Source organism: Mobula birostris, chromosome 7 (genome assembly GCF_030028105.1).
Source record: "Mobula birostris isolate sMobBir1 chromosome 7, sMobBir1.hap1, whole genome shotgun sequence".
Classification (NCBI taxonomy): Eukaryota; Metazoa; Chordata; class Chondrichthyes; order Myliobatiformes; family Myliobatidae; genus Mobula; species Mobula birostris.
Genome location: NC_092376.1, coordinates 55,433,385 through 55,460,354, shown reverse-complemented (window position 1 = coordinate 55,460,354; position 26,970 = coordinate 55,433,385). Strand labels below are relative to the sequence as shown.

Genomic DNA, 26,970 nt, shown 5'->3' with positions numbered 1-26,970 from the left:
GCGACCCAGAGGATGAGAAAGAGGTATATTCAGAGGGACAGAGGGAGAAAAAGGAGAGTGAGAGAAAGAATGTGTGCATAAAAATAAGTAACAGATGGGGTACGAGGGGGAGGTGGGGCCTTAGCGGAAGTTAGAGAAGTCAATGTTCATGCCATCAGGTTGGAGGCTACCCAGACGGAATATAAGGTGTTGTTCCTCCAACCTGAGTGTGACTTCATCTTTACAGTAGAGGAGGCCGTGGATAGACATGTCAGAATGGGAATGGGATGTGGAATTAAAATGTGTGACCACTGGGAGATCCTGCTTTCTCTGGCGGGCAGAGCGTAGATGTTCAGCAAAGCGGTCTCCCAGTCTGCGTCAGGTCTCGCCAATATATAAAAGGCCACATCGGGAGCACCGGACGCAGTAATATTGGGGTGATATACTGCCACACTCAGGTTGGAGGAACAACACCTTATATTCCATCTGGGTAGCCTCCAACCTGATGGCATGAACATCGACTTCTCAAACTTCCGCTAAGGCCCCACCTCCCCCTCGTACCCCATCTATTACTTATTTTTATGCACACATTCTTTCTCTCACTCTCCTTTTTCTCCCTCTGTCCCTCTGAATATACCTCTTGCCCATCCTCTGGGTGTCCCCCCCCCCCCCGTCTTTCTTCCCGGACCTCCTGTCCCATGATCCTCTCGTATCCCCTTTTGCCTATCACCTGTCCAGCTCTTGGCTCCATCCCTCCCCCTCCTGTCTTCTCCTATCATTTTGGATCTCCCCCTCCCCCTCCAACTTTCAAATCTCTTACTCACTCTTCCTTCAGTTAGTCCTGACGAAGGGTCTCGGCCTGAAAAGTCGACTGCACCTCTTCCTACAGATGCTGCCTGGCCTGCTGCGTTCACCAGCAACTTTGATGTGTGTTGCTTGAATTTCCAGCATCTGCAGAATTCCTGTTGTTTGCGAAGTAATTTAAGTAGTATATCATGTGATAATTGTGTGCTTATAATTATAAAACAAATTGAATTTAGAGTAAGCTATGCATTTAACCTGGTATTATGTTCATATTTATGTGAATTGAGTATCAGCTTGCTTGACAATTAGTGAAAGATTACAGAAAACCAATATGTATTAATGTTGAGTATTCATTTTAAATTGCAAATGTGGCACAGATTTTTTTTTAAAAGTTGGATCCAAATACAGTGTCACCAAATTCTTTATGGTACACATCATACAGACATCTGTTAACAATCTAAAGTAGCTTGAAATACATTCAATTTGAATTGAACGCATTACCAAATTAGTCCGCCTTATTTAATGCATGTTGCCAGACTTTCTAAGATGATGAAACTAATGTTAGCTTAGCAGATTTATTTCTAGATGTTCGGCTGTTCAGATCCCATCCCTAGTGTAGATCAGACTGAACTGTGCAACATAGAAAAAGAGACTTGCTGTGGACTGAAAATCTGCTTAACCCTGCGAGACATAGGGAAAGAAAAGCTTTCGCATCAAAGGTAAACTGACTGAATTGAAAAATAAACATGAATGTAGGGGTTTAAGGCTGACATCTGGTCTGTATGATTTTCATTTTTTATAAATAGAATTTAAAAATGTTATATTTAGTTCAAGAAAATGTTCAGTAGAAATGAATATTGTTCTGCCTTTCTAGAGACGAGATAATAAGTAGTTTACATAGGAAATAATTTATAGAATTGCTGACCTAGTCATTATACTTTCAAATTTCAAAGTCCTGCGTACTTTTAAGTTGCCTTGTTGCTTTTGTAAAATTATATTTGTTGTAATTATAGCGCCTAAAATTACACTTCAGATGTTTAACAAGTTATATTTTAAGTGTTAAGAAGGCAGATTTTGAAGTGTTAATAAAGCAGTAGAACATTGAGATAAAATTTGTCTTACTGGCTCTTAAAATTTTGTTTTTTTTAGCCAGTGTTTGAATAGAAAAATCATTAATCTTCCATGATGTTGCTTAACTTCCTCTAGAACACGCTTACCAAATATTACTGGTTATTTGAGTGTGTTGTTTTTTTTTGGGATTAGTAATTTCAAATTCTAAGGCTTCAGTTTAATTCTGGGATGATTGGATGGTCAACTTCTGTTAAAATAATTACAATAAAATCCAACATAAATTAATGGCATGTTAATTTCATTTGTAGTTTTGATTACTTGCTTTGAAGGCTGTTGTGAAAATGATGGTAGATACTTTGTTTATTATATCTGTTTCAGAGCTGCAGAAGCACAAACTTACAGTATACACCAAGTCCACTGGAATTAACAAAGCAATTATCAATACCGAGTATGAGAGCAAATATCTTTTTTATTTTATAAATTGATCCATTTGCAGAACACTCTGGAAAAAGTCAGTGGGTACCATGTTTTATTACACCAGATGAAAAAAAACTAGGTTGAGAAATTAGATAAAAATTGGAAAACTCTCATGTACGTGGATTAATAAAATATTCTGCATATTGCGTGTCATATTTTACTATTTTGTTCTTATGCGCAAGTAAAGAATTCTAATGAATCAAATGAAGATGAAATTCAAAGTTAAGGAAATTCATAACTCTGGCAAAATGAGTAAAGTGAAAAAAGAAGCTAAGTACTCCAATACAGATTATATGCGGGAACATTTGCTTTTCATTAAAGCTACAGTACTGTTTGAATTTTGTGTAATCTGCTGTAAAGCTGAACCTTATTTCCAGTGTTGCCAGGATAGGATGGCATTAAGATTGCTTAGCCAGACTCTTTTATGTTGTGGTTATATGTTTGATGATAAATATAAACATTCTTTCCCATAGTTTTTGCCGTCAGCAGGAAAAAGTAAGAGTTTCTTAGTATTGTTGTTTTCTGCCCCCGTACAGCCTATGCCACTGCATTCCTGCTTCTGTGACTGGCTGGCTGGCATTGAAAATAAAGGGAAGATAAATGAATGCAGGAGGTGTTTTGTCGAGGGAAGCTACAGCTTCCTTTATGCAACTTATGGCCATGGTAGCATAGTGGTTAGCACGACGCTATTACAGCTTGGGGCGTTTTGAGTTCAATTCCGGGGTGCTCTATAAGCACTTTGTGTGTTCTCCCTGTGTCTGTGTGGATTTCCTCTGGTAGCTCTGGCTTCCTCCCACAGTCCAAAGACCTATCAGTTAGTAGGTTAATTGGTCATTGTAAATTCTTCTGTGATTAGACCATAAGACCATAAGACAAAGGAGCAGAAGTCGGCCATTCGGTCCATCAAGTCTGCTCCGCCATTTTATCATGAGCTGATCCATTCTCCCATTTAGTCCCACTTCCCCACCTTCTCACCATAACCTTTGATGCCCTGGCTACTCAGATACCTATCAATCTGTGCCGTAAATACACCTAATGACTTGGCCTCCACTGCTGCCCATGGCAACAAATTCCATAGATTCACCACCCCCTGACTGAAAAAATTTCTTTGCATTTCTGTTCTGAATGGGCGCCCTTCAATCCTTACATCATGCCCTCTCGTACTAGGCTCCCCCATCATGGGAAACAACTTTGCCACATCCACTCTGTCCATGCCTTTCAACATTCGAAATGTTTCTATGAGGTCTCCCCTTATTCTTCTAAACTCCAAGGAATACAGTCCAAGAGCGGACAAACGTACCTTAGGCTGGTGTTAAATAGGTGGCATGGCTCGTTGGGCTGGAAGGGCCTGTTGGCCCTGTACCTCTTTGTAAATAAATGTCTGCTCCTATAAATCTATGAACAAACGCTCGGGCAGTGAGGTTTCCTACAATGACTGTGTCTAATTCTCCCATCTTGTTGGCTGCTGAACAATATCCAGCTGTGAACTCTGCAGCACTCCTCTGCCTCTGAGGTAATTTGACTGGGCGTCTGCCTTTGGTTCCTTTCCAAGTGGCTGGAGTTGGAGTTCGTGACAATTAGAATTGTCATAATAACCCATCATTACTCAGTGTACAATAAAATACAGGAAATGAAGCCAAGCAGTACTTGTATATAGAAGCAGCCATTGGGTGTGGATTGTATTTTTTTTATATAAGAAGAAGAGGTTGTGTTGAGGAAGTAGACACTGGGAAAGTGAAAGCTCCCTTGTTATGTGGATGTGAGGATGAAAATTGAAGTCAGGGATATTGTTGTTGGGTATAAGCCAAGAGGATAGTTGGCATTATGACGTACATAAATTACATTCTTCTCGAGTGGGAAGGGTAGCTTTGATTGTGTTGATTTTATGCTGAGGACAATTTCTCGCCAAACCGTGGTTCAATATTAGGCATTTGAAAGAAGGAGTAATGCCCATGGATTAACAAATGAGAAGCTGAAGTAAACCTACTGTAACTTGGTTTCAAAAATGATTGGTAATGATGGTAAAGGTAAGAATGTAGTCATTTGATGAACTCTGGTAGCAAGTAAGGGAATTATGAGGGTGGTGCTACTGAGCTGAACTCTCGAGAGACATTTGTGGTGAGTGCTATGGGCACCGAAGTTGAAGATCACAGGATGGTCAGAGAAGGTAAGAATCATAACAGTGTTATATTTCTGTGCTCTTTCACACATGGGACATTAAAGAAGTTCCATAGAAATACAGGTGCTAAACCCAGAAATCGACTCTTTGGGTTAGCCAGTCCATATTATTCCTCCACAATGTGAACTGCTCCCACAATTGTTACAGATCTAAACTATCCTTCACATTTATGCTTCAATTATTAATTTGGCTCCTCATACTGATAACCCTCTATTTTGCATTATTGCATATTTTCCCTCTCATTATGATCTATAAAGTTCACTTCTGCCTGCAAAGTTGGATGAATGAACTGGGTAGTAGTGCTGCTGTATACTGGGATCTCGTGTAGCTGGATAGTGTTAAACCATCAGCAAGACGGGAGAATTGTGTTAACTGGAAAGTAGTTTATTGTTGTCACGTGTACCGAGACACAGTGGAAAAGTTTTACTTTGCATGCCGTCTGTGGAGATCATTCCAAACTTAAATACATTGAGATGGTACAAAGCGATGAACAATACCAATGCAAAGCATTTCTGCTTTCTCACATGTTTACAGACCTGACCAGAGGAGGCATAAGGAGGCTGTAGCTTCTCGAGATAAAGCAACATCCAACCTATACTGTGCATATTTATTCAATTGTTCTGGAAATGCAAGAAATCTTGATTTAATACCTCAATATGCTTGGGATTACTCATCAAGGAAGGCATATTTGTGGGCAAAGAAACATTAAATCCTCAGGATCTTTCAGAACAAGTAAAGGCTAGGGTTGGGAATTTTTAATGAAGTATACAGGTATGGGAGGGAACGAGGGGAAAATGAGAAAAGATGGAAGGCTGGAGGGTGAGAGATTAGATTAGATTCAACTTTATTGTCATTGTGCCAAGTACAGATACAAAGCCGATGAAATGCAGTTAGCATCTGACCAGAAATGCAAAGAATAGTGTTATTTACAAAATAACTGCGAATAAAAAGTAAGTGCTACTGCACACGAATATAAAAGTACTGAGACAGTACAAAAATAGACTTCAAAAGATGGGCAGCACACACAAAATGCTGGAGGAACTCAGCAGGCCAGGCAGCATCTATGGAAAATAGTACAGTCAATGTTTCAGGCTGAGACCCGTCATCAGGACTGTTCAAAAATGGGTGTTGTGAAGGTGTAAATCATAGCTGAATCATTTTCACTGCTGGAAAACATGGGCACTGTGGGCACTATTCCTGAACTGCACATAGAAAGCTGTAATTTCCTGAATTGAAGGATGAGGTCCTGTTCTTTAAACATGTATTACTACTCACTGGAATACCAAAGGAAGGACAGGTTGAGAGGTTAGACAGGCAACCGAAATGATGAATAAGCAGACTCGTTGGGTAATATTCGTAGACAGTACGGAGACATTCTACACAAAGAATACTCAGTCCACGTTTAGTCTGCTCATGGCAAAAGAGACCACATTGTGGAAATGATGAACTGTTTCCATTTGCGCAGGGTTCCCTTGGCAACAATTCCAGCACAATTGCACCTGGCAATAACTCAAAGAGAAAGGCAAGAATGTTCCTTTTCCCTGACTGCCTGGTTACTGGATACTACCGCTATCAATTAACACAGTGTTGACCACAAAAGAAAACAAACTCAAGCTTGCACTGATTAGGATGATTCTTATATTGAATTATTAATTAAAACACAATTACTTTTCAAGGTCAGCCAGACAGTCTATCACTTTTTGATTAGAATATCTTTAAATTGTAAAATTTATGCTCTTAATCTCAATCATGAAAATCTATTTTCAATTATAATTAGTGTTAGCCTCATAACTGGAAATTTAAATTATTCAAATATATTGACTTTGATAATTAACTACTGCTTTCATTTTCCCACCACATGTTCCATATTATGCTGTCATGGTATTACACTCATTGAGCTGCTATGTGGTTCTGAAGTTGTCAGATGGCATTGTTCCAGACCTGCTAATTATTTTGGGTTTTGCTGTTTGGTGGTTGTGTGTGTGTGTATGTTTCTGATTTGTGCCCTATTCAAGGAGTACAGAATTCACATATGCACTCTGTGGCCACTTTATTAGGTACCTCCTGTATGTCGGAGGTCTTCTGCTGGTGTAGTCCATCCATTTCAAGGTTCAACGTATTGTGCGTTCTGAGATACTTTTCTGCACACCACTGTTGTAACGCGTGGTTATTTGAGACACTGTCACCTTCCTGCCAGCTTGAGTCAATCTGGCCATTTTCCTCTGACATCTCTCATTAACAAGCCATTTTTGCCCACAGAACTGCTGCTCACTGGATGGTTTATTTTTGTTTCTTGCACCATTTTCTGTAAATTCTTGAGGCTGTTGTGTGTGAAAATCCCAGGTGATTAGTAGTTTCTGAGATATTCAAACCACCTGTCTGACATCAACAAGCATTCCATAGTCAGAGTAATTTAGATCACATTTCTTCCCCATCCTCATGTTTGGTCTGAAGCACAACTGAACCTCTTGACCATGTCTGCGTGCTTTCATGCATTGAGTTGGTTCCACATGATTGGCCGATTAGATTCTTGCATTTATGAGCAGGTTTACCTAATAAAGTGGCTACTGGGTGTAAAGCAACACACACAAAATGCTGGTGGAACGCAGCAGGCCAGACAGCATCCATAGGAAGAAGCACAGTCGATGTTTCAGGCCGAGGCCTTTCGTCAGGGCTAACTGAAAGAAGAGATAGTAAGAGATTTGAAAGTGGGAGGGGGAGGGAGAGATCCAAAATGATAAGAGAAGACAGGAGAAGGTGGGATAGAGCTAAGAGCTGGAAAGTTGATTGGCAAAAGGGATACAAGGCTAGAGAAGGGAGAGGATCATGGGACTGGGAGGCCTAGGGAGAAAGAAAGAGGGAGGGGAGTGTCAGAGGAAGATGGAGAGCAGGCAAAGAGTAATTGTGAGAGGGACAGAGAGAGAAAAACAAGGGAAAAATAATAAATAAATAAATAAATAAATAAATAAATAAATAAGGGATGGGGTAAGAATGGGAGGAGGGGCATTAAGGGAAGTTAGAGAAGTCAATGTTCATGCCATCAGGGTGTAAATCTAGACCTATCTGATAACTTAAACACCAAACTCTTAAAATATATCAACTTACTTCACCTCCACTCCCTACCCACTCACCTTCCCCCTCGCTCGGTCTCAACTATCTCCTGCCAGCTTGTACTCCTTATCTCCCTTCACCTCCTTATTCTGACTGCTGCCCCTTTCCTTTCCAGTCTCGATGAACAGTCTTGGCCTAATACCTAAATGATGCCTGACCTGCTAAGTTCCTCCAGCATCTTGTGCGTGATGCTCAAGATAACCAGCATCTGCAGAATCTCGTGTTTATAGCTTTAAATGTAATAAGTTTTCCCTTTATTTACGCCTTGGCTACAGAAAGGGAAGCGGGTAGAATTTAGGATATTGATGTCTCCCCTCCCCCCACAAGCATAAAGTACTGAGCAAAAGTCATAGTTATGTGCCTAAGACTTTTGCACATTTCTGTATTTTTCAATGTGGAGCGGATAGACAGTTTGTGAATCTGACGGGAGCAAAGAATGCTGGAGCATCGCGGGAGGGGTCTGGGACAGGAGGCAGAGAAGTAGTGCCGAGGTGATGGGTGGGAGTGGCGTGGGTGCAGACACATCTTGCCCTGAGACACTAAGTAAGGTCATTTGATTCCAAACAACTGGTTAGTGATCATTACAGAATGTCTCTCTGGTGCTTCCCTCTGCCTTCCCCTTTTCCCAACCGTGATTCCCCTCTCCCTGCTCCCTTCCCACTCTCAGTCCACAACAGAGATACATTTCTGAACCAGATTTATCATCACTCTCATATCTCATGATTTTTTTTTGCAGTAGCAGTATAGCGCAATACATAAAATTACTAAGGTACTGTGCAAATGTCTTAGGTTCCCTAACTATATAATAGGATTAGAAAGAACCTCAGTGAAATTTAAAGGCCAGGATACGATTCTAATTTGGCACATTATATTATGAAATGTCTGTGTAGGTCAGCGAGGGCATGGTTATATGATGGACAGATTTTGGTCAAACTGGTGTTTCTCAAGGATAGATTAAAGTGTCAGCTGGGAATGTGTCAAGTGAAGACTAGTTTGTACGGGACAAAGGTGCGTTGAAAGGTTTCATTGGTAGAAAAACTGATGTGTGATGTAAATGGAAACATGTAGATAGAAATCCTGTCTTTGAAAGTTCAAATATTAAATTCTGATTCAGAAATTTGGTTTCATGCTTATAACCTCAGTTGTATCAGATGGAACTTTGAGATTTTAAGCACTCTAATTAGGTATGGAAAGATGAATGGTGAAGAAAAAGGTGAAGGATGGAGTTCACTGCAGGGGCCAAAGATTGATGGGTTTTGTATCCCATTGGATGCATGGTGAGGAGTCCAAAGGCAAAGAGCAGTTGAGAAATCAGGGAGTGAAGGAATGGAGCTCTGTTTCTTTGGTGATTGTGTACAATGACATTTTCTTTAAAAGATGATACCTGCTTCGGCTCAATATGTGGAGAGGGAAGGTGAAAGCATTAAAGATGGATGTTTAGGGCAAAGCTGAGGTGTGAAGGAAACAACAGTGGTGATTGTAGATTTCCGTTGAGAGGTAGGTCAAAGAGAATATATCAATGAATGCCATTCGTGACATTGGTTCATGCCATTTCATTAGCCTGAGAGTGATGGATGTGAATTCAAGAGGTGAAATGGAAGTTATGGAGCTAAGAGTAAAATGTAGGTACACAAGGCTCTTAAATCATTGGAACGAGAATATGGAATTAGCAATAATGTTTTTCATCATACAGCTTAAATTCCATTTTTTGTATTGATCAAAGGTAAAGAGAGAGGTAATATGGCTTTGTAAAATCTCTGGTTCCCTTTGTATGAGGAACAATTGGTTTGGGTTCTGCTATGTTACATTACAAAGTACAGTATGTAATAACAAAACACATCGAAAAGAGCAAGAAAAAATTATACAGAGCCAAAACATATTTATGAAAAAGACATTATGCTTGACCTATCTGTTGAAGATATGACTATACTCACTGGAATTCAGAAGAATGAGAGGAGATCTTATAAAAACATATAAAATTATGAAAGAGATAGATAAGATAGAGACAGGAATGTCGTCTCCACTGGTAGGTGAGACTAAAACCAGGGGACATAGTCTCAGGATTCGGGGGAGTAAATTTAGGACAGAGATGGTGCCAGAGAGGGGGGTGGGGGGAGAGTATATATGTTCTGTTTCCACCTAGCAGAAGATGTCTGCAACCTGTGCAACTGACAAATCCATTCCACTAGTCTCCGAAACACTTGTTCATATGTATTGGGTCCATAAGTGGTTGTGACCTGGAGATGACCTATGTTTGAATTTCTGTTGTAGAGTGCAAGACAGATTCAGACAGAATGAAGACATTGAAAAAATATATATTCGTCTTATTCCCCTACTCAAAATGCACTGCTGTTTCACATTATGTTGCAGTTGTGAAATGGAAATGCAGTACTGACTGGAATTATTTCTGCTTCTGGAAATTGTAAATTAAAATTCTGAGCTTTATAAAAGAATAATCAAGCAGCACCAGGCAGTTCATCTTGATTCCTTTACTCTAAGTGTGACTGTCACTATTAAGACCCTTGGACCCAGGTACCAGCAAGCATTTTCTAATTATTTCAAAAAAAAGTTGGAGCCCTCTGATTCATAGATAATAACTTTCCATTTCTCATGATCTATTTAACAGTAGAGATGGTAATGACCTGTTCAAATGGAGTGCGCAAAGAAAAGTTAAAATAAATAGTAATCAAATTATTGAACTTCTGAATATTGATTTTTTTTTGGAGCCAATGGAACTAAAAAAATTGGTGATTTTTATTTTTATGTTCCAGTGCCTTGAATGTACAAAACATTCCAGATATTTGTTGTACATCTGATGATCAGATTGTGAGCTGGGTTCATTAATCAAACACTAATAAGCTTTCAACAGCTTGGTGGATTAGAGGAACTAATATTTTCAGATGATGGCCTTGATTAATTACTTCTCAGTGGAAGTGTGAATTGGACACTTATGTTTCTTTGTGTTTATTTTTAAAAAAGCCATGCTGTTCACACAGCATTTACCTCTTTGTGAAATGTGACAATAAATAAATATAACAAATCAGTAGACGGATAACAGTGATGGCTGAGGTAAAACAACATGTTATTGACAGAACAATGAAAGCCAATGGCCACTCAACATGTTCCAAATGCCAGTCATAGGGGTGCAGGGAAATTACAAGGGATGAATCAATAGGATAAATTCTAGATGATCTTTTCTGAGCAGAAGGGAGCCCCTGTAAGACATAGACTAACGTTTATAGAAGAGGTATATAAAAAAGGTATTTAAATTTATGTCAGCCCATTTAGAGGCATTGGTAAATGAAGAATCATGCAAAATTTCTCAAGTAAAGTGCTTTGTTTTAAATAATTGTTGTGTGAGTTTGAGTTTCTGACTTGCACACAGCCAGGCAAGGTATTTTAAAGTTCATAATTAATCTTCTGAATGGCCTGCATTTTAATTCAGCTCTTAATTGGAACAAGGGTCCACAGGAAAATAAGAGCAGGAATAGGGCTCACAAAGCTGCCTGACCAATCTATCTGAACATGACTGCCCTTTCCTGGCCTTCACCTCAGCTCTTCTGTTCCCATTGCTCTCAATTTCCCACTCGAATAAAAAAAATATTTACCTGCTCTTTAAAAACTTCCATTGTTGTCTGCACAACCTTCCTGGGTAGAGAATTCCTGGGATCCACCACACTCTGTTTTAAGTAACTTGCCTCTTGTAACTGCATCATCTTGTTTGATGTTATTCAATAAGTTGTTACTTATTGTCACCTTGTTCCGCCCGCCGTTGATGTATGTATATTTCAGTCAGTCTCCTCTCATTCTCCAGCACTCTACAGAAAACAGGTCTGTTATAGCCATTTGTGATGGAAAACCCTCACTTTCCAGGAATTAGTTTAGCAAATCTCTTCTAGATTGTCTTTAATGCTACTATATCCTTGATTAAGGAAATCTAGGCCATGCTTCAGATGCCACCTCACCATCACCTGGTACAATTGTGATAATACTACTCTATTTTCAAATTTCAGTGGCGGCGCTGAAGGCCAATATATTATTTGCTGCCTAATTACATCTGAACCTTTCTGGGTTTAATCTACAAGATCCCTCTGTATGTCTTAATACAGATAATTGTCTATCATTTGCCTCATCCGGCGATGATTCATAACCTCACACTTTCTCAGTTAAAGACCATTTGCCAACCTTCTGCCCACATATCCAACCATTTATGTCTATTGAAGGAGCCATGTATCCTCACTGCATAAACGCAAGAGATTCTACAGATCCTGGAAATCCAGAGCAACACAAACAAAATGCTGAAGGAACTCAGCAGCTCAGGCAGCATCGATGGAAAAGATTAAGCAGTTAATATTTTGGGTTGAGAGCTTTCATCAGGACTGGAAATGAAGGAGTAAGAAGGTGAAGGGAAGAAGTACAAGTTGGCAGCTGAGGGGGGGGGAGTGGGGGGTGGAGGAGGAGAGTGAAGCAAGAAGCTGGGTAGTGATTGGTGGAACAGGTAAAGGGCTGAAGAAGAAGCAGAAATCTGTAAGGAAAGGGCAGTGGACAATAGGAGAAAGTGAAGGAGGAGAGGCACTGGAAGGAGGTGCTGGGCAGGTGAGGTGAAGATAAAGGATCAGAGTAGGGAAAAAAGATGGGAAGGGTGGGGTTAAGAAATTACCAGAAACTGGAAAAAATCAATGTTCATGCCTTTGGATTGGAGACTATCCATCCACCACAAAAGGTGGGATTCCCATTTCAATTCAACTTCCCATTCCCATTTCAACATTTCAGTGCATGGCCGCCTCTATGGCTGTAATGTGACCCTTCTCAGGTTGGAGTAGCAACACGTCATATTCCATCTGAACTCTGATTTTCGATGTGAGAGATTTCCCTTAAACTACATGTGGGATTATACTCCCTATTGTGCTCTTGACTTGTGGAGGCAGCGCAACCAAGAGTTAGATCATAAGACATAGGAGCAAAATTGGGCCATTTTTCCCCTCCTCACCCTTCTCTCTGTAACCTTTATCGTGGCCAATCAAGAACTTTTCAATCTCTGCCTTAGATATACATAAAGACCTGGCCTCCACAGCTGCCTGTGGTCACAAATTCACCTTCTCTGTCTGAAGAACTTTCTCCGCCTTCTTGTCCTAGACTGCCCCACCAAGGGAAGTATCCTTTCCACATCTACTTTGTCTAGGCTTTTCAACATTCGACATTGGCAGCCAACCAGACGAGGACCCTTTTATTCCCACTGGCTGCCTTCTGCCAAATGGCCAATGCTCTAACCGTGTTAGTAACTTTCCTGTAATACCATGGGCTCTTAACTTGGTAAGCAGCATCATGTATAGCACCTTGTCAGGCCTCCTGAAAGTCCAACTATACCATCTCCACTGTATCCCCTTTATCTATCCTAATTGTAATGTCCTCAAAGAATTCCAACAGGTTTGTCAGGTAAGATTTTCCCTTAAGGAAACCACGCTGAGTTTGTCCTCTCTTGTCCTGAGTCACCAAGTACTCCATAACCTCATCCTTAACAATTGACTCCAACATCTTCCCAGCCACTGAGGTCAGGCTAACTGGTCTATAATTTCCTTTCTGCTGCCTTCTTCCTTTCTTAAAGAGTGGAGTGACATTTGCAACTTTCCAGCCCACTGGCACAGTGCCAGAGTCCAATGATTTTTAAAAAATCATTACTAATGCCTTCACAATCTCTACCACTACCTCTTTCAGAACCCTAGGATGCAGTTCATCTGGTCCGGATGACTTATGTACCTTAAGGTCTTTCAGCTTTTTGAGCACCTTCTCCTTTGTAATAGTAACTTTGTTTACTTCTCTTCCCTCACACCCTTCAGCATCTGGCACACTGTTAGAGTCTTCCACAGCAAAGACTAATGCAAAATACTCATTTTGTTCATCTGCCAGCTCCTTGTCCCCCATTATTATTTCTCCGGACTCATTTTCTAGCAGTCTTATATCCACTCTCATCTCTCTTTTAATTTTTACATACTTGAAGAAGCTTTTACTATCCATTTTGATGTTGCTTGCTAGCTTGCTTTCATATTTCATCTTTTCCCTCCTAATGATTCTTTTAGTTGCTCTCTGTAGGTTTTTGAAGGCTTCCCAATCCTCTGTCTTCCTGCTAATTTTTGCTTTGTTGTATGCTCTCTTTTGCTTTTACATTAGCATTGATTTCCCTTGTCAGCCATGGCTGCACTACTTTCCCATTTGAGTATTTCTTCATTCTTGGAATACATCTATGCTGCATGTTTCTCATTTTCCCAGAAACTCGCACTGTTGTTGCTCTGCTGTCATCCCTGCCAGCATCTCCTTCCAATTTACTTTGGCCAACTCCTCTCATACCACTGTAATTTCCTTTACACCACTAAAATACTGCTATGCCAGACTTTACTTTCTCCCTATCAAATTTCAAGTTGAACTCAATCATATCGTGATCACTGGATCCTAAGCATCCTTTTACCTTCAGCTCCCTAATCGCCTCCGGTTCATTACATAACACCCAATCCAGTATATCTGATCTCCTTGCAGGCTCAATGACAAACTACTCTAAAAAGCCATCTCATTTTTTTTAGGCATCCGTTAGTCTTGTGAGAACATGGATCTGCGCCTGGAAAGTCTTCACTCTCCAGGGCGCAGGCCTGGGCAAGGTTGTATGGAAGACCGGCAGCTGCCCATGCTGCAAGTCTCTCCTCTCCACGACACCGATGTTGTCCAAGGGAAGGGCATTAGGACCCATACAGCTTGGCACCAGTGTCGTCGCAGAGCACTGTGTGATTAAGTGACTTGCTCAAAGACACAACACCCTGCCTTGGCTGGGGCTCGAACTCATGACCTTCAGATCGCTAGTCGAATGCCTTAACCACTTGGCCACGTGCCCACACATAAGCCATCTCATAGGCATTCAACAAACTCACTCTCTTGAGATCCACGACCAACCTGATTTTCCCATTCAACCTGCATGTTAAAATATACTATGACTATCGTAACATTGCCCTTTTGACCCACCTTTTCAATTTCCCATTGTAATCTGTGGTCCACATCCCAGCTACTGTTGGGAGACCTGTAAATAACTGCCATCAGGGTCCTTTTACCCTTCCAGTTTCTTAACTCGGCTCACAAAAATTCAACATCTGATGATCCTATGCCATATCTTTCTACTGATTTGATGCCATTCTTTACCAGCAGAGTCACGCCACCCCTTCTGCTTCACCTCCTTTTCCCTCCAATACGAAGTGTAACCTTGGGCATTCAGCTCCAACTACAACCATCCTTCAGCCACAATTCAGTGATGGCCACAACATCATACCTGACAATCTGTAATAGTGCAACAAGATCATCCACCATATTGCTTATACTCCGTGCATTCAGATATAACACTCTGAGTACTGTATTTACTACCCTTTGTGATCCTGCAACCCTAGTGCTCTGCTTCTCACCCTGCTGACTACAATTCCGTCCTGTACTCTGCCTGCCCTTTCCGACAGTCTAATTGCATGCTAAGGACACATGATTTGCTTGGATGACAAAGTTTTCATGGGCTCCTTTTAGGAACTCTTACCTCCAAGGAGATCTTTATATCCTGTGCAGCCTGGCAGTCTGTGTCTTCTTCCTCTGCATGGCCGGGAGATGAGATGCTGCCGAATGCAGTTGGAATCATAGAGTACAGAAACAGGTCCTTTGGCCCATCTAGTCTGTGCTACCCTGGACTTCTGCCTGTTCCATCTACCTACATCTGGACCATAGCCCTCCATAACTCTCTAATCCGTGTATCTACCTAAGCTATTCCTTAATGTGGCAAAATGGCCTGAAATGTTGACAGTGCTTCTTCCTATGGATGCTGTCTGGCCTGCTGCATTCCACCAGCATTTTATGTGTGTTGCTTGAATTCCCAGCATCTGCAGATTTCCTCGTGTCTACTGTATCTACCCCTATTGCCACACCGGCAGTGAGTTCCATGCACCAAGCACTCTTTGTGTAAAAAAAAATATATATATAATATCAGCCCTCCCCCCCATACTTTTCACTAATCACCTTAAAATTATGCCCTCTCGTATTTGGGCGATTTTTGGGTTTAGTACATTTATATTTAGCAAATGACTTTCAGCCACAAATCTTCAAATCTGAATGTAAATTGTAAATTTAATTTAAATGAACAATAGATTCCTAAAAGTCGTGAATCACGGACCAGATGCTGCTGATTAAAATTCATGTAGCTGTCTGTGCCGTGGATGTGAATCGGGAGCTATGAAGTTCGTGTGTAGTTTCAAAGAAATCATTATAGATACATTGTAAATATGGAACTGTCCGTTGCTGTTTAGCACATAAAATATTGTTCCCCACGCTAGTCCAGCTGATTGTTCGACCAAAAGAGTCTCCATATAACGCCTGCTGTGTCTTGTTTTGTCAGATTTACCAGTACTTTTCTCCAGTGACATAACAACAGGTCGTATGAATATGGTGCTGATGTTTCCCTTGGCTGGTGTATGTAGAATTAGCAATCACTACCCCAGAATAAGCTATTGACCATTTTGGATTAAAATGAGAAGGAAGTTCTCTACCTGAAGGCTAGTGAATCTTGGGAATTCTCAACCCAAAAGTAACATACAGGCTCAGTTCCTGAGTATATTCAAGTGTGAGGTCATTAAACATTGGATGTTAAGGAAATCTTGGGATATGCAACGAAGTGAATCCAGGGGTAAAATCAGCCATGATGTTATTGGATTGTGAAGCAGACATGAGGGGCAAATGGCCTACTCGTATTCCTCTATTTTATTTTATAGATTATATAAGACAACACTTTACAGCCCAAGTCTATTGAGATCAGTGTTTGCTACATCGTCAAACTTTTCTCTTCTCTCTCTCTCTCTCTAGCCATCTAAGTCTTCAGGGAATCTATTGATCTAACTCCTTCTCTCAAGAAATGTCTCATCAACCAAGCCAACTCCCTCTTGTCATTTTTTGCATACTTCTGTTGACGTCTACATTTCCAAGTAAGTAGAAGGATTCATGATTTTTGTCCAGGGAATTTCATGTTGTTTTGACATTTAATAATTGGCATATTTTCTTTTCTTTTATCACATGGGATATATTCCAAGTGTTAGAAGCATATTTGAGTAATATATCAGAGGTAATCATAAATCTGCATCCCTGCTCTGAAAGAAGAAATAAGTCAATATAAAATTAACTTTTTTCAACTCAGCAAATTTGGAAGGGCAATTCTACTATTTTTAATAGTTTTTATATTTGATGTTTAGTTTTCTGGTATATTTTCTCCCAAAGGTCAAAAATCAAATGTAAAACTTGTAGATACTGGAAATCTGAAAAGAGAAAATGCTATAATACTTAAAGGGTCAGGCAGCATCTGTTGAGAGGGAAGTGAGTTCCGGTTTCTAGCTTTCATCAGAACTAGGAAGACTTAAAAGTGTACTAACTTGGAGCTCAAGATTCCCAAAGCAATCCTGAAATCCAGCAGTTGGTTGCTCATCTCCGCACCATGTTCAGATCATAAGCAACACAGCTGCTGGAAACACTTGCATTTAGGAACATGCACAAAGATGAATTGAACAGAATGTCGGTAAGTTCTGGCTGCATGTGGTCTTCTTCTTGATACAAACCTGATCAGCCTGGCACCTGTTTAGTTATTGATCATCTATTCCATGACTAAATGTGTCTTGATGGCAGAGCAGCAAATACAATGACAGACACTGAATATCCCTCTGGGTGAGACTCCAACATAAATGCACACATTGTGACTCTTCTCTGTCTAAAGTTCTCCAACACAAACACATCTTGCTTTTGCACATTTGGTATACAGTGTCACATCCATTCTAAGGCATCTACAGGCTGGATTCATTGGTAAGTGATTTTCAAAGAAAGCCCACATGAATATTACAACCATCATGACAAGAGCAGATAAAGCAGTGAAATTTGTAAAACACATAAAAGTTGCTGGTGAACGCAGCAGGCCAGGCAGCATCTCTAGGAAGAGGGACAGTCTACGTTTCGGGCCAAGACCCTTCGTCAGGACTAACTGAAAGAAGAGCTAGGAAGAGATTTGAAAGTGGGAGGGGGAGGGGGAGATCTGAAATGATAGGAGAAGACAGGAGGGGGAGGGATGGAGCCAAAAGCTGGACAGGTGATTGGCAAAAGGGATATGAGAGGATCATGGGACAGGAGGCTCAGGGAGAAAGAAAAGGGGGAGGGGGGAAAACCAAAGGATGGGCAAGGGGTATAGTGAGGGGGACAGAGGGAGAAAAAGGAGAGAGAGAAAAAGAATGTGTGTATATAAATAAATAATGGATGGGGTATGAGGGGGAGGTGGGGCATTAGCGGAAGTTTGAGAAGTCAATGTTCATGCCATCAGATTGGAGGCTACGCAGACAGAATAAAAGGTGTTGTTCCTCCAACCTGAGTGTGGCTTCATCTTTACAGTAGAGGAGGCCGTGGATAGAAATATCAGTGTGGGAATGGGACGTGGAATTAAAATGTGTGGCCACTGGGAGATCCTGCTTTCTCTGGTGGACAGAGCGTAGGTGTTCAGTGAAACGATCTCCCAGTCTGCGTCGGGTCTCGCCAATATATAGAAGGCTGCATCGGGAGCACCGGACGCAGTATATCACCCCAGCCAACTCACAGGTGAAATGTCGCCTCACCTGGAAGGACTGTCTGGGACCCTGAATGGTAGTGAGGGAGGAAGTGTAAGGGCATGTGTAGCACTTGTTCCGCTTACAAGGATAAGTGCCAGGAGGGAGACCGGTGGGGAGGGGTGGTGGGGACGAATGGACTAGGGAGCGATCCCTGCAGAAAGCAGTGGTGGGGGGATGGAAAGATGTGTTAGTCCTCTGTTTATTTCTCCGTTGCTGCCGTCTGACCTGTTAGGTATCTCCGGCATTTTCTGATTTTACTTCAGTTTACTAGCATAAGGTTATTTAATAATTTTTATTTGAAGTATATGGAGAAACAACAAGATTGTTTGATAGATTGTTTGATATAGAATAGGGATGGGAGGGGTTGAATTACAGAATGGCAAGGGTATGATTCTGTAGAGAAATAGTACAGTCCTGCTTTCCATGTGAAGGCCTAAGTCCCAAACTTGCTTTTAGCTGTAGTTTTCGGAAAACGTTGTGATAGTGGACTCCAGATGGGACCCAGAAAGGGTCAAAGATGTTGTAATTTTTCAGCCGTCAATGACGATTTTCTGCATGGAACAAAGGTTAGGTTTTTGAATTGTTCTCGCAGAGTAGAGTAGATATGGTGTATTTAGACATTCAAAGGCTTTGTGTAAAATTACAGCACATAGGGTTGGGAGTCATTAGACTGAAGATCGGTAAAGGGAATGACACAGTATAGGCACAAATGGGTTATTTTCAGGTTGAGGGGTTTTGGCCAGTGTCAGCTATTCACTATTTGCCTTGGGACCAAGTGTATTATACTTATGTTTGCTCATGATACTGGGTTGCATTATATGTGAGCTGTGAGGAAGATGCAGAGAAGTTTTAAGGTATATAGACAGGCTAACTACAAGGACATGACATTTTTTGATAAGGCTCTGCTACTGCACACAGCCTGTACAAAATGTATTGGATCCCTCTGTACCAACTTGGGAACTGTCATTGGTTCTTGTCACTTAGCTTTTGTAACGGTGGTACTTGCTTTTGATTGGTACAGTGATGTGCTGATAGAAAAAGAGCCACAACTTAAGAAACTAGTTATGTAATATTTAGAGATAAAAGAATACCTTGGTTAGCATTTGTGTTATATTTAGCAATAAGAGTAGGAGAACTTTCACGTGTTAACACCAGTGAATTAGAAGCAGTTACATACACGACTGTGTCATAACTGCTCTTGGTTCATCATCCTCTGAATGCCCCATTGAACAAATTCCCATCATTCTGTTCTTCTTTTCAGATGGGTCAAGTGGAAATAAACTGCGCAAGATGATTCAGAAAAGACGTGGTGAGTGGTATTATTTTGGTGTATATTACATACCTTAATTACCACTCTAAGCATTTGTTAGATGGGTCCATTAAAATATTCTTGAAAAGGCAAGTAGAGTTGGATGTTACAATCATTGCCTAAGTTTCTCATTCATCAGCTACATCAAGAAAATCATCAATTTCTTTCATAACTCCAATCGTACACATCCAAACATTTCCAAGTGTCTGATATTCTGTGCAAGTGAAAGTTTCTAAAACTTGTTTAACAAAAGTTTCTGTGAAAGTCATGACCTGTCGTTTACCTTATTCTATTTGGAATAGTTTACTCACATAAATGTAGATTTCTAGTCAATGCTGTACAGAGGAATAGGTGTCAACTCTGTTTACCATGACAACTAAGGACTTTAAGGCTAAGGAATGTCCTGTTGTCCCTCCTTTGATGGTTTCATTATTGCACATGTAACACACTGTACAAAACAATTCAGTTGGTGCCTCACAGAATATCAAGATTCAAGAGATTATTTGCCATCTGCCAGTATATAAGTGTAAAGAATTGTAACTCCATATCCAATTCAGTATAAAAAACACAATAAAAACCCAAAATAAATATATATACATCAGATTAGCTTATAAATATAGACAGATCTTATATACTGTACATAAAGGATGTTGGGAACTGGAGTATCTGTACATAAGGTGACTTTAACAGGAAATGATAAAGTGGTGGTGGTGAGATGGATTAATGGGTGTAGGTGTTAATCAACCCTGCTCCTTTTACCATGATACTAATTTGTCCTTATTATGCATTCTAATATTACTAAGTGAATTAAGTAATTTTATTTTGTAACTGCTACTTGACAAACTAGATGCAATACTGTGAAAAGAGTCTCATTGGATAATTGTGCATCATTATCATATACAGTACACATAAAAATGCAACTCAGTTTTAAATGTGGTCACTATCGTCTGTTGAATTCATTCTTATTAAAAAGGTGGATGGGAGAAACTAATTAGTTCATAACTGCAAATTAACAATCTGACCCAGGAATAAAGTATTCATAGTAAAGACTCATAAATGAGCAGGATAATATGGACTATCAAATACCAAAAAATAGCATACTCTGGTATAGGCATGTCATAGAATCTCTGCATTCAACTGAACTGGGAAATGTTTTGCTGATTAGTTATGACTAGAACTAGAATTATAACGAAACAACTCTCAATTTTATGCATGTTTTTGTAAAAGACTCAATGAGACAGATTTTACTTTTGGCTGCTTCTTACAAAATGCAACAAACCATTCCTCACTCAGATACTTGTCCATATTATTTTCTTTTGAGCTAGATGTTTCTCTTATCCAATTGCTAAATATGAAACGTTGGCCATCAGAAATTGTTGGCAAATTTACTGTCATAGTAGTTACTTGCATTTTCAAATAACATTTGATGAAGTGCCATTTTAAACTTCAGTAGCTCATATATTACTAAGGACTATCAGAAAGCAGCGAGTCAGGACACATGGGTAGTATGTTGACCCTCTGACAGAGGGTGATGTATCACTGGAATTCTCCCCCACAGAGGGTTCTGGAGGTTAGATCTTTGGGAGTATTTAAGGAGGAAGTAGATGAATTGTTGGATTATTGTCTCTGTAAAGCTGACAACTTAATCATTGAGTATATTCAAGGCAGAGTTTAGATTAAAATTATTCCTACATTTACAGTGTCAACATGGTTGTAATGTGTCTATTGTGGTAGTGTAGTGAGTCGTGCTTGTCATTCTCACTTTCAGCTTCCAGCACTGGCTAGCAGTCTTGCGAAAAGGAGAGCTGAGTGTGTAAGTCTCTCCCTGGCAGTACGTAGCCTCTCCAAAAGCAAGCCTCATGGAGTGCCTCCTCACTGGCGATATATGGAAACTCAACTCCTTTTGGACTCAGGCTGAAATACAGAGGACGGGTAGGACGTCTGGCCCCTGCACACGTAGCACGCAGTCTTAATGACTAGGCATCCCAGGATCTCCATATCTTCTGCCCAGGCTTGTGATGATGATCATCATCACCCATTGTCCTTCAGGATAGATGGATGGTAGCCACGAGGAACAGACAGGAAATTGGAGCTGAAGCCAAGGCAAGATCTGCTCCAAGCATATTCAGTGCTACAATAGGATTTAGGGGCCAGATAATAAGACTCCTGTTCTCATGTTAGTCCTTTCACTACGTTTATCACAAATCTAGGCCCCACATAATTCCATTTATGATACAAGTGGAACATTTACAGAACTGGTACATCATAGTTGCAAAGTATCTTATTAATTATTTAAGTTCTACATTATCAGGCACTATGAAAATACAGGTACTTAATAAGTTGTTTCAAATATTTTCACTGTTTCTAGCTTTAGAGAGATTGTCTGCTTCGGTTTCTGAATCAAAAGCTAATGAGTTTTTGAATAGTTTGAAACGTCCCAAACGGCACCTTTGGGATAGATCTCGTGATGACGTTCAGCAATGGTATCAGCAGTTCATTGGCATGGGATTTTCTGAAGCTGTGAGTATCTTCCCAATTCTCAAACATCTACTTAATATTTAGGTTTACTGACAGCAATTTTCTCCCTTATCACTTCTGCCCTGAAGATGTTAACTGCTTTGGCGGAGTATGTGAGTTGGATAAAGCAGAGTGGTTGAGTGACATAATTGTTTCGAATCTGTTATTTGGAAGAGAAGACCAGGACTTAAAAGTACAAATCGGAGGCTGATGATAAACAGGGAAAAGTGATAAAACTTAGGTTCAAAATAGAAACCCAAACTAAAAGAAAGCATTTTAGTGAAGATCTTCATTCAGTAAAAAGAGTGTTTCAAAAATACACTGACAGATGGTGTTTATAGACAACCATTTTTTCCCCCCAAAAATGTGGATAGTAAAGCATTGGTCGAAAAAAGAAGTGAACAATGAGATCTTCTCTCAGATCTTTCTAGGATTGGAATACTGAGTTGAGTTATTAGAGGAGTTTTGATAGGCTGGGTCTGATTGCTCTGGAGTGCAGGAGGCTGAGAGGTGACATGTTGAGGTGTATAAAGTTATATGAGAGGCATACATAGGGTAGGCATTCAGTGCTTTCCATAATAGGGGTATCGAAAATTACAGCACAGAGGTTTAGGTGAGAGGAAGGTAGTTTAACAGAAGGCTGAGCGATAAGTTTTTCAGAGTAGTTGGTATCTGGTATGAGCTACCAGACAAGGTCTTAGGAAGGAATAGTAACAGAATTTAGGAACCATTGGCGGGTACTTGAGTGACGAAGACATTAAGAAATATGGAATTAATGCTGCCAAGTAGGATTACTATCGGTTGATACGCTGGTTGGCGTGGGACAACTCAACTCCTCAAATGATTTGGCTGCAGGACAGACACAAGAGCAGAATCCTACTGACTTGTGTTTACTAGAGAAAAAATCCCCCACGTTATCCTCACTTGATGAGGACGCAGACTGCTTAACTTGCAGAATCCAGTGGTTTGGCTTGAGGAATAGCAGGGTTTCCACTACCACTGAGAAAGCTCTGTCCCTGACACTTTTAACATCCAGAAAAGTCCTAGTGCAGGGTCTCAATACTGATTCCTTCCCTACTCCCACAGCCCATTTTTTTGGCTCCAGCTATTCAAGCTGATGCCTTAGTGTCAGAGGCTTGGGTTGTAACCTGATGCAAGATATTGCCTGTGTGGAGATTGTACATTCACCAAGATTGTGTGGGTTTCCTTCAGGTGCTTCAGTTTCCACCCAGATCACACACACATCTGAGTTGGTAAGTTAATTGGTCACTATAAGTTGCCCCTCAAGTTTAACAGTGTGATAGATAGGACTTGGGGGTTAGTTTGATGAGAATAAGGGGAGAAATAAAAATGGGATTAAATATAGGATTGTTGCAATAGGTCATTGATAGTTTACTCAGACTTTGTGGACTAAGCAGCCTGTTTTCATACTGGTATCTTTAAGACTAAGACAAGTTGAAAATAATTATACTGTATCTCAAAAGTTACCGGAAAGGATCAATTGATTTTTAAAATAATTTTGCAGAAATTTGAAGAAACTGTTGCATATTGGAAGAATGTATACCAAGGTGGCACTCATGACGACTACCATCGCTACTACAACCACTACCATTATGATGGGAATTCTCCATTTGGCCCCTATTATGCTCATTCCATGCGGCATGGGGCTGATGTTAATTATGATTCTTAAAGCAATGAAGTACAGTCCATAAATATTAGTGATTAACCTTTCACCTACTGGCATAATGTATTATATAATCATCTTTTTGAATATTATTGACTCATTTGCAAGGTTTAGCTTTTGTGTTAGTTTTACCAAGAATTACAAATGTAAATTGTTTCTAACAACCTAATGCTTTTTCTGTTATATTTTAATCACCTTGAATTAATTTCTTACATGCTGAAATTTGAATTTCAATATTTTGGTAAGTAACTAAGGATCACATAATTGTAGAAGTTTATAAATGGATGTTGGACTAACTCTTTCATGTCTTCTACTAAAATGGTATTTTCTGATTAAAGCAGCCAGATAAATCATGTTAATGATTTTCTATGTAGTGAAATCATTCCAATCAGAGTTTATAAAGATAGTCAGTGGGTTGCACAAGGAGCTATTGGGGAAAGTAACAAAAGGCATCATAAGCTGTAGGTTATATAATAAGAAAGGTAAATGGAAAGTGTAGGGAAGGAAAGCCGGTGGGCGGCATGGTAGTGTAGTGGTTAGCACAATGCTTTACAGTACCAGAGACCTGGATTCAATTCCTGCCGTGAGGAGTTTGTAAGTTCCCCCCGTGATCGTGTGGGTTTTGTCCACACTCCAGACATACCGGTTGGTACTTTCAGGTCCAGGTCATTGTTAATTGTTAAATGATCATTGTTAATTGCCCCATGATTAGGCCAGGATTAAATCGGAAGGGACTGCTAGGTAGCGCGATTCAGAGGGCCTATTCTGTACTGCATCTCAATAAAAAAATGATTGTGTAGCTAAGGACAGCTCCAATGCCATCTTCAAACTCACTGATGACAGTATCGGTAGATGTCTCACAGATGGCGAAGAGTCAGCTTCCTGGAGCGAGGTACAGCACCTGGTTGTGGTGTCGCAACCTTTCATTCAATGTTGGCAAAACTAAAGAGTCGATTGACTTGAGAAGGGGAGGGAGGGTAGATATGTGGGGGGGGGGGGGAGAATTGACAGTGCAGTCAGTAATTTTTAAATTCCTGGGCATTAACATTATCGGAGGACCTGTCCTGGCCCAGCACGTGGATGCAATCCTAAGGAAAATACTACTTAGGAGGTTAAGGTTTGGCTTGTCTCCGAACACTCCGACAAAGTATCCTAACCGCATCTTGAGCTAGTAAGGGCAATTTGAATGTGCAGGAACATAAGCTGCTGCAGGGTGGTACTGGGTAAATGGAATTGGTTTAAGTCAAGTCTGAAGCAAGTGCCAGCTGTACAGTCATCATGAATAGTGTTTATAGAATTTTCTGATGACAGTCAGGCACCACACTCTTATTAGTGAGAGAGGCTGTTTATTACCCGCCTCCCAATTTCAATCTAACATTAAATGTTAACAGACTCATGACAATATTAAGTTCCTTCTATTGATGTTGGTCCACCTGTATTATTTATGACCCTTTCTTCAGGATCCCTTCGACAATGGGAATGCCCTTTCTCTAATCACACTGCTCCATACTCCTACATATACGTATGTATCTAATATATAACTCTGAATTTCAAAAATTTGAGAACTCTATTGCAGCTTGCAGAAATTTGCAAGAGGAGCTAGTTCTCAATGCTGGCAATATGATATACCTCTGCAGAGGACAAGGAAGAGATTTGAAGAGTGAGAGGAGACCTAGCCTGAAACATCGACTCACAAACAAGAGAAAAGATGTAGATGCTGGAAATATGAGCAACACACACTAAATGCTGGAGGAACTCAGCAGGCTGGGCAGCAATAATGGAAAAAGCAGTCAACGTTTCAGGCTGAAACCTTTCGGCAGGACTGGAGAAAAAATGCTGAGTAGATCTGAAAGGTTGGGGGCGGGGGAGGAGGAGAGAAACACCAGGTGATAGATGAAAATTGTAGGGGGAGGGATGAAGGAAAGAGCTAGGAAATTGATTGGTGAAAGAGACAGAAGGCCATGGAAGAAAGAAAAAAAGGGTGGGGGGGAGGAGCACCAGAGGGAGGTGATAGGCAGGCAAGGAGGTAACATAAGAGAGGGACAAAGGGATGGGAAATGGTGAAGGAATGGGGGAGGCATCACTGGAAGTTTGAGAAATCAAGGTTCATCAGGTTGGAGGCTATCCAAATGGAATACAAAGTGTTGTTCCTCCAACCCAGGTGTGGCCTTATCACGACAGTGGAGGAGGCCATGGATGGGCATATTGGAATGGGAAGTGGAATTAAAGTGGGTGGTCACTGGGAGATCCCACTTGTTCTGGCAGACAGAGCATAGATACTCGGCGAAGCAGTCTCCCAATCTGTCGGGTCTCACCAATATACAGGAGGCCACACTGGAGCACCGAACATAGTACATGATCCCAACAGACTCGCAGGTGAAGTGTTGCCTCACCTGGAAGGATTGTTTGAGGCCCTGTATGGTAGAGGGAAGTGTAGCACTTGTTCCGCTTGCAAGGATAAGTGCCAGGAGGGAGATCAGTGGGGAGGGACGAATGGACAAGGGAGCGATCCCTGCGGAAAGCAGAAAGTGGTGGGGGAGGGGAGAGGGAAAGAAAGATGTTTGATGGTGGGATCCAGTTGGAGGTGGCAGAAGTTTTGGAGAATTATGTGCTGTACACGAAGGCTGGTGGGGTGGTAGGTGAAGACAAGAGGAACCTTGTCCCTGGTAGGGTGGCAGGAGGATGGGATAAGAACAGACGCTGTTGAGGGCAGCATTGATGGTGGATGAAGGGAAGCCCCTTTCTTTGAAAAAGGAGGACATCTTCATTCTAGAATGAAAAGCCTCATCCTGAGAGCAGATGCAGTGAAGACGGAGGAATTGAGAGAAGGGAATGGCGTTTTTACAAGTAGCAGGGTGGGACAGGTATAGTCCAGGTATCTGTGAGAGTCCGTTGGTTTATAATTGACATTGGTGGATAGGCTGTCTCCAGAGATAGAGACAGCAAAATCAAGGAAGTGTTGGAAATGGACCAGGTGGATTTGAGGGCAGGGTGGAAGTTGGAGGCAAAGTGGATGAAATCCATGAGTTCAGCACGGGTGCAGGAAGCTGCACCAATGCAGTCATCCATGTACACACACATACACAGTCAAGATGCTTTCCTGTAGCTAAACTGGTCTGTGATAGTCAACTCTGGTTGCTTCATGATTTTCCTATTATAATGTTCACAGAAAACTCAAAGTCAGTTTCCA

At 40.8% G+C, this 26,970-nt stretch overlaps 1 protein-coding gene across 2 annotated transcripts; it reads left to right on the top strand.

The window, feature by feature from the left end:
• Positions 1-1,319: 1,319 nt before the first annotated feature.
• ecrg4a (ECRG4 augurin precursor a) lies at positions 1,320-24,743 on the top strand. Of its 2 annotated transcripts, none has more exons than XM_072264331.1 (5): positions 1,320-1,502; positions 16,496-16,614; positions 19,532-19,579; positions 21,948-22,099; positions 23,622-24,743. In XM_072264331.1, the coding sequence occupies exons 2-5, from the start codon at positions 16,545-16,547 to the stop codon at positions 23,784-23,786; spliced, it is 435 nt and encodes a 144-aa protein (XP_072120432.1). In that variant the 5' UTR covers positions 1,320-1,502; positions 16,496-16,544; the 3' UTR covers positions 23,787-24,743. The 2 variants fall into 2 exon arrangements, with proteins under 2 accessions (XP_072120432.1, XP_072120433.1); XM_072264332.1 differs by lacking the exon at positions 1,320-1,502 and adding an exon at positions 4,012-4,498.
• The last annotated feature ends 2,227 nt before the right edge of the window (positions 24,744-26,970 follow it).